Source organism: Synchiropus splendidus, chromosome 1 (genome assembly GCF_027744825.2).
Source record: "Synchiropus splendidus isolate RoL2022-P1 chromosome 1, RoL_Sspl_1.0, whole genome shotgun sequence".
Classification (NCBI taxonomy): domain Eukaryota; kingdom Metazoa; phylum Chordata; class Actinopteri; order Syngnathiformes; family Callionymidae; genus Synchiropus; species Synchiropus splendidus.
In genome coordinates, this window is record NC_071334.1 from 5,070,880 (window position 1) to 5,088,598 (window position 17,719).

A 17,719-nucleotide genomic window follows, 5' to 3' on the forward strand; every position below is an offset into this window, starting at 1 on the left:
GACCAACCACAGCTGTTGTCACCTCAACGCCATCTGTCGTCACCGGAACTACTAAAGCGCCTGTGGTGACCCCACCAGTCGGACCAACCACCCCTTCAGTCACAGCAACTCCAGGTCCAACCACAGGCACCGCAGTCACGCAGCCACCAATTGTGACCACTGGACCTGTGTCCACTGCTACCACTCCTGTTGTCGTGTCCACAACAAAGGTACCGGTTGTCACAACAGCAGGACCAACCACAGCTGTTGTCACCTCAACGCCATCTGTCGTCACCGGAACTACTAAAGTACCAGTGGTTACCCCACCAGTCGGACCAACCACCCCTTCAGTCACAGCAACTCCAGGTCCAACCACAGGCACCGCAGTCACGCAGCCACCAATTGTGACCACTGGACCTGTGTCCGCTGCTACCACTCCTGTTGTCGTGTCCACAACAAAGGTACCGGTTGTCACAACAGCAGGACCAACCACAGCTGTTGTCACCTCAACGCCATCTGTCGTCACCGGAACTACGAAAGTACCAGTGGTTACCCCACCAGTCGGACCAACCACCCCTTCAGTCACAGCAACTCCAGGTCCAACAACAGGCACCGCAGTCACTCAGCCACCGATTGTGACCACTGGACCTGTGTCCACTGCTACCACTCCTGTTGTCGTGTCCACAACAAAGGTACCGGTTGTCACAACAGCAGGACCAACCACAGCTGTTGTCACCTCAACGCCATCTGTCGTCACCGGAACTACTAAAGCGCCTGTGGTTACCCCACCAGTCGGACCAACCACCCCTTCAGTCACAGCAACTCCAGGTCCAACAACAGGCACCGCAGTCACTCAGCCACCGATTGTGACCACTGGACCTGTGTCCACTGCTACCACTCCTGTTGTCGTGTCCACAACAAAGGTCCCGGTTGTCACAACAGCAGGACCAACCACAGCTGTTGTCACCTCAACGCCATCTGTCGTCACCGGAACTACTAAAGTACCAGTGGTTACCCCACCAGTCGGTACAACCACCCCTTCAGTCACGGCAACTCCAGGTCCAACAACAGGCACCGCACTCACGCAGCCACCAATTGTGACCACTGGACCTGTGTCCGCTGCTACCACACCTGTTGTCGTGTCCACAACAAAGGTCCCGGTTGTCACAACAGCAGGACCAACCACAGCTGTTGTCACCTCAACGCCATCTGTCGTCACCGGAACTACTAAAGCGCCTGTAGTTACCCCACCAGTCGGACCAACCACCCCTTCAGTCACAGCAACTCCAGGTCCAACAACAGGCACCGCAGTCACGCAGCCACCAATTGTGACCACTGGACCTGTGTCCGCTGCTACCACTCCTGTTGTCGTGTCCACAACAAAGGTACCGGTTGTCACGACAGCAGGACCAACCACAGCTGTTGTCACCTCAACGCCATCTGTCGTCACCGGAACTACTAAAGCGCCTGTGGTTACCCCACCAGTCGGACCAACCACCCCTTCAGTCACAGCAACTCCCGGTCCAACAACAGGCACCGCAGTCACGCAGCCACCAATTGTGACCACTGGACCTGTGTCCGCTGCTACCACTCCTGTTGTCGTGTCCACAACAAAGGTACCGGTTGTCACAACAGCAGGACCAACCACAGCTGTTGTCACCTCAACGCCATCTGTCGTCACCGGAACTACTAAAGCGCCTGTGGTTACCCCACCAGTCGGACCAACCACCCCTTCAGTCACAGCAACTCGAGGTCCAACCACAGGCACCGCAGTCACGCAGCCACCAATTGTGACCACTGGACCTGTGTCCGCTGCTACCACTCCTGTTGTCGTGTCCACAACAAAGGTACCGGTTGTCACGACAGCAGGACCAACCACAACTGTTGTCACCTCAACGCCATCTGTCGTCACCGGAACTACTAAAGCGCCTGTGGTTACCCCACCAGTCGGACCAACCACCCCTTCAGTCACAGCAACTCCCGGTCCAACAACAGGCACCGCAGTCACGCAGCCACCAATTGTGACCACTGGACCTGTGTCCGCTGCTACCACTCCTGTTGTCGTGTCCACAACAAAGGTACCGGTTGTCACAACAGCAGGACCAACCACAGCTGTTGTCACCTCAACGCCATCTGTCGTCACCGGAACTACTAAAGCGCCTGTGGTTACCCCACCAGTCGGACCAACCACCCCTTCAGTCACAGCAACTCGAGGTCCAACCACAGGCACCGCAGTCACGCAGCCACCAATTGTGACCACTGGACCTGTGTCCGCTGCTACCACTCCTGTTGTCGTGTCCACAACAAAGGTACCGGTTGTCACAACAGCAGGACCAACCACAGCTGTTGTCACCTCAACGCCATCTGTCGTCACCGGAACTACTAAAGTGCCAGTGGTTACCCCACCAGTCGGACCAACCACCCCTTCAGTCACAGCAACTCCAGGTCCAACAACAGGCACCGCAGTCACTCAGCCACCGATTGTGACCACTGGACCTGTGTCCACTGCTACCACTCCTGTTGTCGTGTCCACAACAAAGGTCCCGGTAGTCACAACAGCAGGACCTACCACGGCTGTTGTCACCTCAACGCCATCTGTTGTCACCGGAACTACTAAAGTACCAGTGGTTACTACACCAGTCGGACCAACCACCCCTTCAGTCACAGCAACTCCAGGTCCAACCACAGGCACCGCAGTCACGCAGCCACCAATTGTGACCACTGGACCTGTGTCCGCTGCTACCACTCCTGTTGTCGTGTCCACAACAAAGGTACCGGTTGTCACAACAGCAGGACCAACCACAGCTGTTGTCACCTCAACGCCATCTGTCGTCACCGGAACTACGAAAGTACCAGTGGTTACCCCACCAGTCGGACCAACCACCCCTTCAGTCACAGCAACTCCAGGTCCAACAACAGGCACCGCAGTCACTCAGCCACCGATTGTGACCACTGGACCTGTGTCCACTGCTACCACTCCTGTTGTCGTGTCCACAACAAAGGTACCGGTTGTCACAACAGCAGGACCAACCACAGCTGTTGTCACCTCAACGCCATCTGTCGTCACCGGAACTACTAAAGCGCCTGTGGTGACCCCACCAGTCGGACCAACCACCCCTTCAGTCACAGCAACTCCAGGTCCAACCACAGGCACCGCATTCACGCAGCCACCAATTGTGACCACTGGACCTGTGTCCGCTGCTACCACTCCTGTTGTCGTGTCCACAACAAAGGTACCGGTTGTCACAACAGCAGGACCAACCACAGCTGTTGTCACCTCAACGCCATCTGTCGTCACCGGAACTACTAAAGCGCCTGTGGTGACCCCACCAGTCGGACCAACCACCCCTTCAGTCACAGCAACTCCAGGTCCAACAACAGGCACCGCAGTCACTCAGCCACCAATTGTGACCACTGGACCTGTGTCCACTGCTACCACTCCTGTTGTCGTGTCCACAACAAAGGTCCCGGTTGTCACAACAGCAGGACCAACCACAGCTGTTGTCACCTCAACGCCATCTGTCGTCACGGGAACTACTAAAGTGCCAGTGGTTACTCCACAAGTCGGTATAACCACCCCTTCAGTCACAGCAACTCCAGGTCCAACAACAGGCACCGCAGTCACTCAGCCACCAATTGTGACCACTGGACCTGTGTCCACTGCAACCACACCTGTTGTTGTGTCCACAACAAAGGTCCCGGTTGTCACAACAGCAGGACCAACCACAGCTGTTGTCACCTCAACGCCATCTGTCGTCACCGGAACTACTAAAGCGCCTGTGGTGACCCCACCAGTCGGACCAACCACCCCTTCAGTCACAGCAACTCCAGGTCCAACCACAGGCACCGCAGTCACGCAGCCACCAATTGTGACCACTGGACCTGTGTCCACTGCTACCACTCCTGTTGTCGTGTCCACAACAAAGGTACCGGTTGTCACAACAGCAGGACCAACCACAGCTGTTGTCACCTCAACGCCATCTGTCGTCACCGGAACTACTAAAGTACCAGTGGTTACCCCACCAGTCGGACCAACCACCCCTTCAGTCACAGCAACTCCAGGTCCAACCACAGGCACCGCAGTCACGCAGCCACCAATTGTGACCACTGGACCTGTGTCCGCTGCTACCACTCCTGTTGTCGTGTCCACAACAAAGGTACCGGTTGTCACAACAGCAGGACCAACCACAGCTGTTGTCACCTCAACGCCATCTGTCGTCACCGGAACTACGAAAGTACCAGTGGTTACCCCACCAGTCGGACCAACCACCCCTTCAGTCACAGCAACTCCAGGTCCAACAACAGGCACCGCAGTCACTCAGCCACCGATTGTGACCACTGGACCTGTGTCCACTGCTACCACTCCTGTTGTCGTGTCCACAACAAAGGTACCGGTTGTCACAACAGCAGGACCAACCACAGCTGTTGTCACCTCAACGCCATCTGTCGTCACCGGAACTACTAAAGCGCCTGTGGTTACCCCACCAGTCGGACCAACCACCCCTTCAGTCACAGCAACTCCAGGTCCAACAACAGGCACCGCAGTCACTCAGCCACCGATTGTGACCACTGGACCTGTGTCCACTGCTACCACTCCTGTTGTCGTGTCCACAACAAAGGTCCCGGTTGTCACAACAGCAGGACCAACCACAGCTGTTGTCACCTCAACGCCATCTGTCGTCACCGGAACTACTAAAGTACCAGTGGTTACCCCACCAGTCGGTACAACCACCCCTTCAGTCACGGCAACTCCAGGTCCAACAACAGGCACCGCACTCACGCAGCCACCAATTGTGACCACTGGACCTGTGTCCGCTGCTACCACACCTGTTGTCGTGTCCACAACAAAGGTCCCGGTTGTCACAACAGCAGGACCAACCACAGCTGTTGTCACCTCAACGCCATCTGTCGTCACCGGAACTACTAAAGCGCCTGTAGTTACCCCACCAGTCGGACCAACCACCCCTTCAGTCACAGCAACTCCAGGTCCAACAACAGGCACCGCAGTCACGCAGCCACCAATTGTGACCACTGGACCTGTGTCCGCTGCTACCACTCCTGTTGTCGTGTCCACAACAAAGGTACCGGTTGTCACGACAGCAGGACCAACCACAGCTGTTGTCACCTCAACGCCATCTGTCGTCACCGGAACTACTAAAGCGCCTGTGGTTACCCCACCAGTCGGACCAACCACCCCTTCAGTCACAGCAACTCCCGGTCCAACAACAGGCACCGCAGTCACGCAGCCACCAATTGTGACCACTGGACCTGTGTCCGCTGCTACCACTCCTGTTGTCGTGTCCACAACAAAGGTACCGGTTGTCACAACAGCAGGACCAACCACAGCTGTTGTCACCTCAACGCCATCTGTCGTCACCGGAACTACTAAAGCGCCTGTGGTTACCCCACCAGTCGGACCAACCACCCCTTCAGTCACAGCAACTCGAGGTCCAACCACAGGCACCGCAGTCACGCAGCCACCAATTGTGACCACTGGACCTGTGTCCGCTGCTACCACTCCTGTTGTCGTGTCCACAACAAAGGTACCGGTTGTCACGACAGCAGGACCAACCACAACTGTTGTCACCTCAACGCCATCTGTCGTCACCGGAACTACTAAAGCGCCTGTGGTTACCCCACCAGTCGGACCAACCACCCCTTCAGTCACAGCAACTCCCGGTCCAACAACAGGCACCGCAGTCACGCAGCCACCAATTGTGACCACTGGACCTGTGTCCGCTGCTACCACTCCTGTTGTCGTGTCCACAACAAAGGTACCGGTTGTCACAACAGCAGGACCAACCACAGCTGTTGTCACCTCAACGCCATCTGTCGTCACCGGAACTACTAAAGCGCCTGTGGTTACCCCACCAGTCGGACCAACCACCCCTTCAGTCACAGCAACTCGAGGTCCAACCACAGGCACCGCAGTCACGCAGCCACCAATTGTGACCACTGGACCTGTGTCCGCTGCTACCACTCCTGTTGTCGTGTCCACAACAAAGGTACCGGTTGTCACGACAGCAGGACCAACCACAGCTGTTGTCACCTCAACGCCATCTGTCGTCACGGGAACTACTAAAGTGCCAGTGGTTACTCCACAAGTCGGTACAACCACCCCTTCAGTCACAGCAACTCCAGGTCCAACAACAGGCACCGCAGTCACTCAACCACCAATTGTGACCACTGGACCTGTGTCCACTGCAACCACACCTGTTGTCGTGTCCACAACAAAGGTCCCGGTTGTCACAACAGCAGGACCAACCACAGCTGTTGTCACCTCAACGCCATCTGTCGTCACCGGAACTACTAAAGCGCCTGTAGTTACCCCACCAGTCGGACCAACCACCCCTTCAGTCACAGCAACTCCAGGTCCAACAACAGGCACCGCAGTCACGCAGCCACCAATTGTGACCACTGGACCTGTGTCCGCTGCTACCACTCCTGTTGTCGTGTCCACAACAAAGGTACCGGTTGTCACGACAGCAGGACCAACCACAGCTGTTGTCACCTCAACGCCATCTGTCGTCACCGGAACTACTAAAGCGCCTGTGGTTACCCCACCAGTCGGACCAACCACCCCTTCAGTCACAGCAACTCCAGGTCCAACTACAGGCACCGCAGTCACGCAACCTCCAATTGTGACCACTGGACCTGTGTCCGCTGCTACCACTCCTGTTGTCGTGTCCACAACAAAGGTACCGGTGGTCACAACAGCAGGACCAACCACAGCTGTTGTCACCTCAACGCCATCTGTCGTCACCGGAACTACTAAAGTACCAGTGGTTACCCCACCAGTCGGACCAACCACCCCTTCAGTCACAGCAACTCCAGGTCCAACAACAGGCACCGCAGTCACTCAGCCACCGATTGTGACCACTGGACCTGTGTCCACTGCTACCACTCCTGTTGTCGTGTCCACAACAAAGGTCCCGGTAGTCACAACAGCAGGACCTACCACGGCTGTTGTCACCTCAACGCCATCTGTTGTCACCGGAACTACTAAAGTACCAGTGGTTACCCCACCAGTCGGACCAACCACCCCTTCAGTCACAGCAACTCCAGGTCCAACAACAGGCACCGCAGTTACGCAGCCACCGATTGTGACCACTGGACCTGTGTCCGCTGCTACCACTCCTGTTGTCGTGTCCACAACAAGAGTCCCAGTAGTCACAACAGCAGGACCAACCACAGCTGTTGTCACCTCAACGCCATCTGTCGTCACGGGAACTACTAAAGTACCAGTGGTTACCCCACCAGTCGGACCAACCACCCCTTCAGTCACAGCAACTCCAGGTCCAACAACAGGCACCGCAGTCACGCAGCCACCGATTGTCACCACTGGACCTGTGTCCGCTGCTACCACTCCTGTTGTCGTGTCCACAACAAAGGTACCGGTTGTCACAACAGCAGGACCAACCACAGCTGTTGTCACCTCAACGCCATCTGTCGTCACCGGAACTACTAAAGCGCCTGTGGTGACCCCACCAGTCGGACCAACCACCCCTTCAGTCACAGCAACTCCAGGTCCAACCACAGGCACCGCAGTCACGCAGCCACCAATTGTGACCACTGGACCTGTGTCCGCTGCTACCACTCCTGTTGTTGTGTCCACAACAAAGGTACCGGTTGTCACAACAGCAGGACCAACCACAGCTGTTGTCACCTCAACGCCATCTGTCGTCACCGGAACTACTAAAGTACCAGTGGTTACCCCACCAGTTGGACCAACCACCCCGTCAGTCACAGCAACTCCAGGTCCAACAACAGGCACCGCAGTCACTCAGCCACCTATTGTGACCACGGGACCTGTGTCCACTGCTACCACTCCTGTTGTCGTGTCCACAACAAAGGTCCCGGTTGTCACAACAGCAGGACCAACCACAGCTGTTGTCACCTCAACGCCATCTGTCGTCACCGGAACTACTAAAGCGCCTGTGGTGACCCCACCAGTCGGACCAACCACCCCTTCAGTCACAGCAACTCCAGGTCCAACCACAGGCACCGCATTCACGCAGCCACCAATTGTGACCACTGGACCTGTGTCCACTGCTACCACTCCTGTTGTCGTGTCCACAACAAGAGTCCCAGTAGTCACAACAGCAGGACCAACCACAGCTGTTGTCACCTCAACGCCATCTGTCGTCACCGGAACTACTAAAGTACCAGTGGTTACCCCACCAGTCGGACCAACCACCCCTTCAGTCACAGCAACTCCAGGTCCAACAACAGGCACCGCAGTCACGCAGCCACCGATTGTCACCACTGGACCTGTGTCCGCTGCTACCACTCCTGTTGTCGTGTCCACAACAAAGGTACCGGTTGTCACAACAGCAGGACCAACCACAGCTGTTGTCACCTCAACGCCATCTGTCGTCACCGGAACTACTAAAGCGCCTGTGGTGACCCCACCAGTCGGACCAACCACCCCTTCAGTCACAGCAACTCCAGGTCCAACCACAGGCACCGCAGTCACGCAGCCACCAATTGTGACCACAGGACCTGTGTCCACTGCTACCACTCCTGTTGTCGTGTCCACAACAAAGGTACCGGTTGTCACAACAGCAGGACCAACCACAGCTGTTGTCACCTCAACGCCATCTGTCGTCACCGGAACTACTAAAGTACCAGTGGTTACCCCACCAGTCGGACCAACCACCCCTTCAGTCACAGCAACTCCAGGTCCAACCACAGGCACCGCAGTCACGCAGCCACCAATTGTGACCACTGGACCTGTGTCCGCTGCTACCACTCCTGTTGTCGTGTCCACAACAAAGGTACCGGTTGTCACAACAGCAGGACCAACCACAGCTGTTGTCACCTCAACGCCATCTGTCGTCACCGGAACTACGAAAGTACCAGTGGTTACCCCACCAGTCGGACCAACCACCCCTTCAGTCACAGCAACTCCAGGTCCAACAACAGGCACCGCAGTCACTCAGCCACCGATTGTGACCACTGGACCTGTGTCCACTGCTACCACTCCTGTTGTCGTGTCCACAACAAAGGTACCGGTTGTCACAACAGCAGGACCAACCACAGCTGTTGTCACCTCAACGCCATCTGTCGTCACCGGAACTACTAAAGCGCCTGTGGTGACCCCACCAGTCGGACCAACCACCCCTTCAGTCACAGCAACTCCAGGTCCAACCACAGGCACCGCAGTCACGCAGCCACCAATTGTGACCACTGGACCTGTGTCCGCTGCTACCACTCCTGTTGTCGTGTCCACAACAAAGGTACCGGTTGTCACAACAGCAGGACCAACTACAGCTGTTGTCACCTCAACGCCATCTGTCGTCACCGGAACTACTAAAGCGCCTGTGGTGACCCCACCAGTCGGACCAACCACCCCTTCAGTCACAGCAACTCCAGGTCCAACAACAGGCACCGCAGTCACTCAGCCACCAATTGTGACCACTGGACCTGTGTCCACTGCTACCACTCCTGTTGTCGTGTCCACAACAAAGGTCCCGGTTGTCACAACAGCAGGACCAACCACAGCTGTTGTCACCTCAACGCCATCTGTCGTCACGGGAACTACTAAAGTGCCAGTGGTTACTCCACAAGTCGGTATAACCACCCCTTCAGTCACAGCAACTCCAGGTCCAACAACAGGCACCGCAGTCACTCAGCCACCAATTGTGACCACTGGACCTGTGTCCACTGCAACCACACCTGTTGTTGTGTCCACAACAAAGGTCCCGGTTGTCACAACAGCAGGACCAACCACAGCTGTTGTCACCTCAACGCCATCTGTCGTCACCGGAACTACTAAAGCGCCTGTGGTGACCCCACCAGTCGGACCAACCACCCCTTCAGTCACAGCAACTCCAGGTCCAACCACAGGCACCGCAGTCACGCAGCCACCAATTGTGACCACTGGACCTGTGTCCACTGCTACCACTCCTGTTGTCGTGTCCACAACAAAGGTACCGGTTGTCACAACAGCAGGACCAACCACAGCTGTTGTCACCTCAACGCCATCTGTCGTCACCGGAACTACTAAAGTACCAGTGGTTACCCCACCAGTCGGACCAACCACCCCTTCAGTCACAGCAACTCCAGGTCCAACCACAGGCACCGCAGTCACGCAGCCACCTATTGTGACCACTGGACCTGTGTCCGCTGCTACCACTCCTGTTGTCGTGTCCACAACAAAGGTACCGGTTGTCACAACAGCAGGACCAACCACAGCTGTTGTCACCTCAACGCCATCTGTCGTCACCGGAACTACGAAAGTACCAGTGGTTACCCCACCAGTCGGACCAACCACCCCTTCAGTCACAGCAACTCCAGGTCCAACAACAGGCACCGCAGTCACTCAGCCACCGATTGTGACCACTGGACCTGTGTCCACTGCTACCACTCCTGTTGTCGTGTCCACAACAAAGGTACCGGTTGTCACAACAGCAGGACCAACCACAGCTGTTGTCACCTCAACGCCATCTGTCGTCACCGGAACTACTAAAGCGCCTGTGGTTACCCCACCAGTCGGACCAACCACCCCTTCAGTCACAGCAACTCCAGGTCCAACAACAGGCACCGCAGTCACTCAGCCACCGATTGTGACCACTGGACCTGTGTCCACTGCTACCACTCCTGTTGTCGTGTCCACAACAAAGGTCCCGGTTGTCACAACAGCAGGACCAACCACAGCTGTTGTCACCTCAACGCCATCTGTCGTCACCGGAACTACTAAAGTACCAGTGGTTACCCCACCAGTCGGTACAACCACCCCTTCAGTCACGGCAACTCCAGGTCCAACAACAGGCACCGCACTCACGCAGCCACCAATTGTGACCACTGGACCTGTGTCCGCTGCTACCACTCCTGTTGTCGTGTCCACAACAAAGGTACCGGTTGTCACGACAGCAGGACCAACCACAGCTGTTGTCACCTCAACGCCATCTGTCGTCACCGGAACTACTAAAGCGCCTGTGGTTACCCCACCAGTCGGACCAACCACCCCTTCAGTCACAGCAACTCCAGGTCCAACCACAGGCACCGCAGTCACGCAGCCACCGATTGTGACCACTGGACCTGTGTCCGCTGCTACCACTCCTGTTGTCGTGTCCACAACAAAGGTCCCGGTTGTCACAACAGCAGGACCAACCACAGCTGTTGTCACCTCAACGCCATCTGTCGTCACCGGAACTACTAAAGCGCCTGTAGTTACCCCACCAGTCGGACCAACCACCCCTTCAGTCACAGCAACTCCAGGTCCAACAACAGGCACCGCAGTCACGCAGCCACCAATTGTGACCACTGGACCTGTGTCCGCTGCTACCACTCCGGTTGTCGTGTCCACAACAAAGGTACCGGTTGTCACGACAGCAGGACCAACCACAGCTGTTGTCACCTCAACGCCATCTGTCGTCACGGGAACTACTAAAGTGCCAGTGGTTACCCCACCAGTCGGTACAACCACCCCTTCAGTCACAGCAACTCCAGGTCCAACAACAGGCACCGCAGTCACGCAGCCACCAATTGTGACCACTGGACCTGTGTCCGCTGCTACCACTCCTGTTGTCGTGTCCACAACAAAGGTACCGGTTGTCACGACAGCAGGACCAACCACAGCTGTTGTCACCTCAACGCCATCTGTCGTCACCGGAACTACTAAAGCGCCTGTGGTTACCCCACCAGTCGGACCAACCACCCCTTCAGTCACAGCAACTCCCGGTCCAACAACAGGCACCGCAGTCACGCAGCCACCAATTGTGACCACTGGACCTGTGTCCGCTGCTACCACTCCTGTTGTCGTGTCCACAACAAAGGTACCGGTTGTCACAACAGCAGGACCAACCACAGCTGTTGTCACCTCAACGCCATCTGTCGTCACCGGAACTACTAAAGCGCCTGTGGTTACCCCACCAGTCGGACCAACCACCCCTTCAGTCACAGCAACTCGAGGTCCAACCACAGGCACCGCAGTCACGCAGCCACCAATTGTGACCACTGGACCTGTGTCCGCTGCTACCACTCCTGTTGTCGTGTCCACAACAAAGGTACCGGTTGTCACGACAGCAGGACCAACCACAGCTGTTGTCACCTCAACGCCATCTGTCGTCACCGGAACTACTAAAGCGCCTGTGGTTACCCCACCAGTCGGACCAACCACCCCTTCAGTCACAGCAACTCCAGGTCCAACCACAGGCACCGCAGTCACGCAGCCACCGATTGTGACCACTGGACCTGTGTCCGCTGCTACCACTCCTGTTGTCGTGTCCACAACAAAGGTACCGGTTGTCACAACAGCAGGACCAACCACAGCTGTTGTCACCTCAACGCCATCTGTCGTCACGGGAACTACTAAAGTGCCAGTGGTTACTCCACAAGTCGGTACAACCACCCCTTCAGTCACAGCAACTCCAGGTCCAACAACAGGCACCGCAGTCACTCAGCCACCAATTGTGACCACTGGACCTGTGTCCACTGCAACCACACCTGTTGTCGTGTCCACAACAAAGGTCCCGGTTGTCACAACAGCAGGACCAACCACAGCTGTTGTCACCTCAACGCCATCTGTCGTCACGGGAACTACTAAAGTGCCAGTGGTTACCCCACCAGTCGGTACAACCACCCCTTCAGTCACAGCAACTCCAGGTCCAACAACAGGCACCGCAGTCACGCAGCCACCAATTGTGACCACTGGACCTGTGTCCGCTGCTACCACTCCTGTTGTCGTGTCCACAACAAAGGTACCGGTTGTCACGACAGCAGGACCAACCACAGCTGTTGTCACCTCAACGCCATCTGTCGTCACCGGAACTACTAAAGCGCCTGTGGTTACCCCACCAGTCGGACCAACCACCCCTTCAGTCACAGCAACTCCCGGTCCAACAACAGGCACCGCAGTCACGCAGCCACCAATTGTGACCACTGGACCTGTGTCCGCTGCTACCACTCCTGTTGTCGTGTCCACAACAAAGGTACCGGTTGTCACAACAGCAGGACCAACCACAGCTGTTGTCACCTCAACGCCATCTGTCGTCACCGGAACTACTAAAGCGCCTGTGGTTACCCCACCAGTCGGACCAACCACCCCTTCAGTCACAGCAACTCGAGGTCCAACCACAGGCACCGCAGTCACGCAGCCACCAATTGTGACCACTGGACCTGTGTCCGCTGCTACCACTCCTGTTGTCGTGTCCACAACAAAGGTACCGGTTGTCACGACAGCAGGACCAACCACAGCTGTTGTCACCTCAACGCCATCTGTCGTCACCGGAACTACTAAAGCGCCTGTGGTTACCCCACCAGTCGGACCAACCACCCCTTCAGTCACAGCAACTCCAGGTCCAACCACAGGCACCGCAGTCACGCAGCCACCGATTGTGACCACTGGACCTGTGTCCGCTGCTACCACTCCTGTTGTCGTGTCCACAACAAAGGTACCGGTTGTCACAACAGCAGGACCAACCACAGCTGTTGTCACCTCAACGCCATCTGTCGTCACGGGAACTACTAAAGTGCCAGTGGTTACTCCACAAGTCGGTACAACCACCCCTTCAGTCACAGCAACTCCAGGTCCAACAACAGGCACCGCAGTCACTCAGCCACCAATTGTGACCACTGGACCTGTGTCCACTGCAACCACACCTGTTGTCGTGTCCACAACAAAGGTCCCGGTTGTCACAACAGCAGGACCAACCACAGCTGTTGTCACCTCAACGCCATCTGTCGTCACCGGAACTACTAAAGCGCCTGTAGTTACCCCACCAGTCGGACCAACCAGCCCTTCAGTCACAGCAACTCCAGGTCCAACAACAGGCACCGCAGTCACGCAGCCACCAATTGTGACCACTGGACCTGTGTCCGCTGCTACCACTCCTGTTGTCGTGTCCACAACAAAGGTACCGGTTGTCACGACAGCAGGACCAACCACAGCTGTTGTCACCTCAACGCCATCTGTCGTCACCGGAACTACTAAAGCGCCTGTGGTTACCCCACCAGTCGGACCAACCACCCCTTCAGTCACAGCAACTCCAGGTCCAACAACAGGCACCGCAGTCACGCAGCCTCCAATTGTGACCACTGGACCTGTGTCCGCTGCTACCACTCCTGTTGTCGTGTCCACAACAAAGGTACCGGTGGTCACAACAGCAGGACCAACCACAGCTGTTGTCACCTCAACGCCATCTGTCGTCACCGGAACTACTAAAGTACCAGTGGTTACCCCACCAGTCGGACCAACCACCCCTTCAGTCACAGCAACTCCAGGTCCAACAACAGGCACCGCAGTCACTCAGCCACCGATTGTGACCACTGGACCTGTGTCCACTGCTACCACTCCTGTTGTCGTGTCCACAACAAAGGTCCCGGTAGTCACAACAGCAGGACCTACCACGGCTGTTGTCACCTCAACGCCATCTGTTGTCACCGGAACTACTAAAGTGCCTGTGGTTACCCCACCAGTCGGACCAACCACCCCTTCAGTCACAGCAACTCCAGGTCCAACAACAGGCACCGCAGTTACGCAGCCACCGATTGTGACCACTGGACCTGTGTCCGCTGCTACCACTCCTGTTGTCGTGTCCACAACAAGAGTCCCGGTTGTCACAACAGCAGGACCAACCACAGCTGTTGTCACCTCAACGCCATCTGTCGTCACGGGAACTACTAAAGTGCCAGTGGTTACCCCACCAGTCGGTCCAACCACCCCTTCAGTCACAGCAACTCCAGGTCCAACAACAGGCACCGCAGTCACGCAGCCACCAATTGTGACCACTGGACCTGTGTCCGCTGCTACCACTCCTGTTGTCGTGTCCACAACAAAGGTACCGGTTGTCACGACAGCAGGACCAACCACAGCTGTTGTCACCTCAACGCCATCTGTCGTCACCGGAACTACTAAAGCGCCTGTGGTTACCCCACCAGTCGGACCAACCACCCCTTCAGTCACAGCAACTCGAGGTCCAACCACAGGCACCGCAGTCACGCAGCCACCAATTGTGACCACTGGACCTGTGTCCGCTGCTACCACTCCTGTTGTCGTGTCCACAACAAAGGTACCGGTTGTCACAACAGCAGGACCAACCACAGCTGTTGTCACCTCAACGCCATCTGTCGTAACCGGAACTACTAAAGCGCCTGTGGTGACCCCACCAGTCGGATCAACCACCCCTTCAGTCACGGCAACTCCACGTCCAACCACAGGCACCGCAGTCACTCAGCCACCAATTGTGACTACTGGACCTGTGTCCACTGCTACCACTCCTGTTGTCGTGTCCACAACAAAGGTCCCGGTAGTCACAACAGCAGGACCTACCACGGCTGTTGTCACCTCAACGCCATCTGTTGTCACCGGAACTACTAAAGTGCCTGTGGTTACCCCACCAGTCGGACCAACCACCCCTTCAGTCACAGCAACTCCAGGTCCAACAACAGGCACCGCAGTTACGCAGCCACCGATTGTGACCACTGGACCTGTGTCCGCTGCTACCACTCCTGTTGTCGTGTCCACAACAAGAGTCCCGGTTGTCACAACAGCAGGACCAACCACAGCTGTTGTCACCTCAACGCCATCTGTCGTCACGGGAACTACTAAAGTGCCAGTGGTTACCCCACCAGTCGGTACAACCACCCCTTCAGTCACAGCAACTCCAGGTCCAACAACAGGCACCGCAGTCACGCAGCCACCAATTGTGACCACTGGACCTGTGTCCGCTGCTACCACTCCTGTTGTCGTGTCCACAACAAAGGTACCGGTTGTCACGACAGCAGGACCAACCACAGCTGTTGTCACCTCAACGCCATCTGTCGTCACCGGAACTACTAAAGCGCCTGTGGTTACCCCACCAGTCGGACCAACCACCCCTTCAGTCACAGCAACTCCCGGTCCAACAACAGGCACCGCAGTCACGCAGCCACCAATTGTGACCACTGGACCTGTGTCCGCTGCTACCACTCCTGTTGTCGTGTCCACAACAAAGGTACCGGTTGTCACAACAGCAGGACCAACCACAGCTGTTGTCACCTCAACGCCATCTGTCGTCACCGGAACTACTAAAGCGCCTGTGGTTACCCCACCAGTCGGACCAACCACCCCTTCAGTCACAGCAACTCGAGGTCCAACCACAGGCACCGCAGTCACGCAGCCACCAATTGTGACCACTGGACCTGTGTCCGCTGCTACCACTCCTGTTGTCGTGTCCACAACAAAGGTACCGGTTGTCACAACAGCAGGACCAACCACAGCTGTTGTCACCTCAACGCCATCTGTCGTAACCGGAACTACTAAAGCGCCTGTGGTGACCCCACCAGTCGGACCAACCACCCCTTCAGTCACGGCAACTCCACGTCCAACCACAGGCACCGCAGTCACTCAGCCACCAATTGTGACTACTGGACCTGTGTCCGCTGCTACCACTCCTGTTGTCGTGTCCACAACAAAGGTCCCGGTTGTCACAACAGCAGGACCAACCACGGCTGTTGTCACCTCAACGCCATCTGTTGTCACCGGAACTACTAAAGTGCCAGTGGTTACCCCACCAGTCGGACCAACCACCCCTTCAGTCACAGCAACTCCAGGTCCAACAACAGGCACCGCAGTTACGCAGCCACCAATTGTGACCACTGGACCTGTGTCCGCTGCTACCACTCCTGTTGTCGTGTCCACAACAAAGGTCCCGGTTGTCACAACAGCAGGACCAACCACAGCTGTTGTCACCTCAACGCCATCTGTCGTCACGGGAACTACTAAAGTACCAGTGGTTACCCCACAAGTCGGTACAACCACCCCTTCAGTCACAGCAACTCCAGGTCCAACAACAGGCACTGCAGTTACGCAGCCACCGATTGTCACCACTGGACCTGTGTCCACTGCTACCACTCCTGTTGTCGTGTCCACAACAAAGGTCCCGGTAGTCACAACAGCAGGACCAACCACAGCTGTTGTCACCTCAACGCCATCTGTCGTCACCGGAACTACTAAAGCGCCTGTGGTTACCCCACCAGTCGGACCAACCACCCCTTCAGTCACAGCAACTCCAGGTCCAACAACAGGCACCGCAGTTACGCAGCCACCGATTGTCACCACTGGACCTGTGTCCGCTGCTACCACTCCTGTTGTCGTGTCCACAACAAAGGTCCCGGTTGTCACAACAGCAGGACCAACCACAGCTGTTGTCACCTCAACGCCATCTGTCGTCACCGTAACTACTAAAGTACCAGTGGTTACCCCTTCAGTCACAGCAACTCCAGGTCCAACAACAGGCACCGCAGTTACGCAGCCACCGATCGTGACCACTGGACCTGTGTCCGCTGCTACCACTCCTGTTGTCGTGTCCACAACAAAGGTCCCGGTTGTCACAACAGCAGGACCAACCACAGCTGTTGTCACCTCAACGCCATCTGTCGTCACGGGAACTACTAAAGTACCAGTGGTTACCCCACCAGTCAGAACAACCACACCTTTTGTCACAGCAACTCCAACTCTAACAACAGGTGTTGTGTCTTCCGTATTTACCACACAAACTTTGACAACAGCAACCACCTTAATCTCTCCTATCACAAAGACTCCCCCTGTTAGCGCGACTGCATTTACTTCTGTTGTAACACCTACACTTTCAGCTGCAACCCCAGTTTCCCCTTTTACTACTCCGACGTTATGCCTCTGCAATGTGAATGGAACCTCCTATAGTCCTGGTATGTCTCCAGTCTTCAATTGTTGAATGTTTTGATAGATCTGTTTTCTTATATGTACATGTCTTCACCATTGCATCATCCTTTTCAG

General features: G+C 56.2%; 1 protein-coding gene across 1 annotated transcript in view; it reads left to right on the forward strand.

The window, feature by feature from the left end:
* The window catches only part of LOC128752221 (mucin-2-like), a 41,194-nt gene that overhangs the window by 14,515 nt on the left and 8,960 nt on the right, over nucleotides 1-17,719 (forward strand). The window contains exons 31-34 of the mRNA XM_053853201.1: nucleotides 162-1,484; nucleotides 11,712-12,236; nucleotides 16,732-16,801; nucleotides 17,173-17,631. Of these exons, the coding sequence (XP_053709176.1) occupies nucleotides 162-1,484; nucleotides 11,712-12,236; nucleotides 16,732-16,801; nucleotides 17,173-17,631 (2,377 nt within the window). The remainder of the gene's footprint in view (nucleotides 1-161; nucleotides 1,485-11,711; nucleotides 12,237-16,731; nucleotides 16,802-17,172; nucleotides 17,632-17,719) is intronic.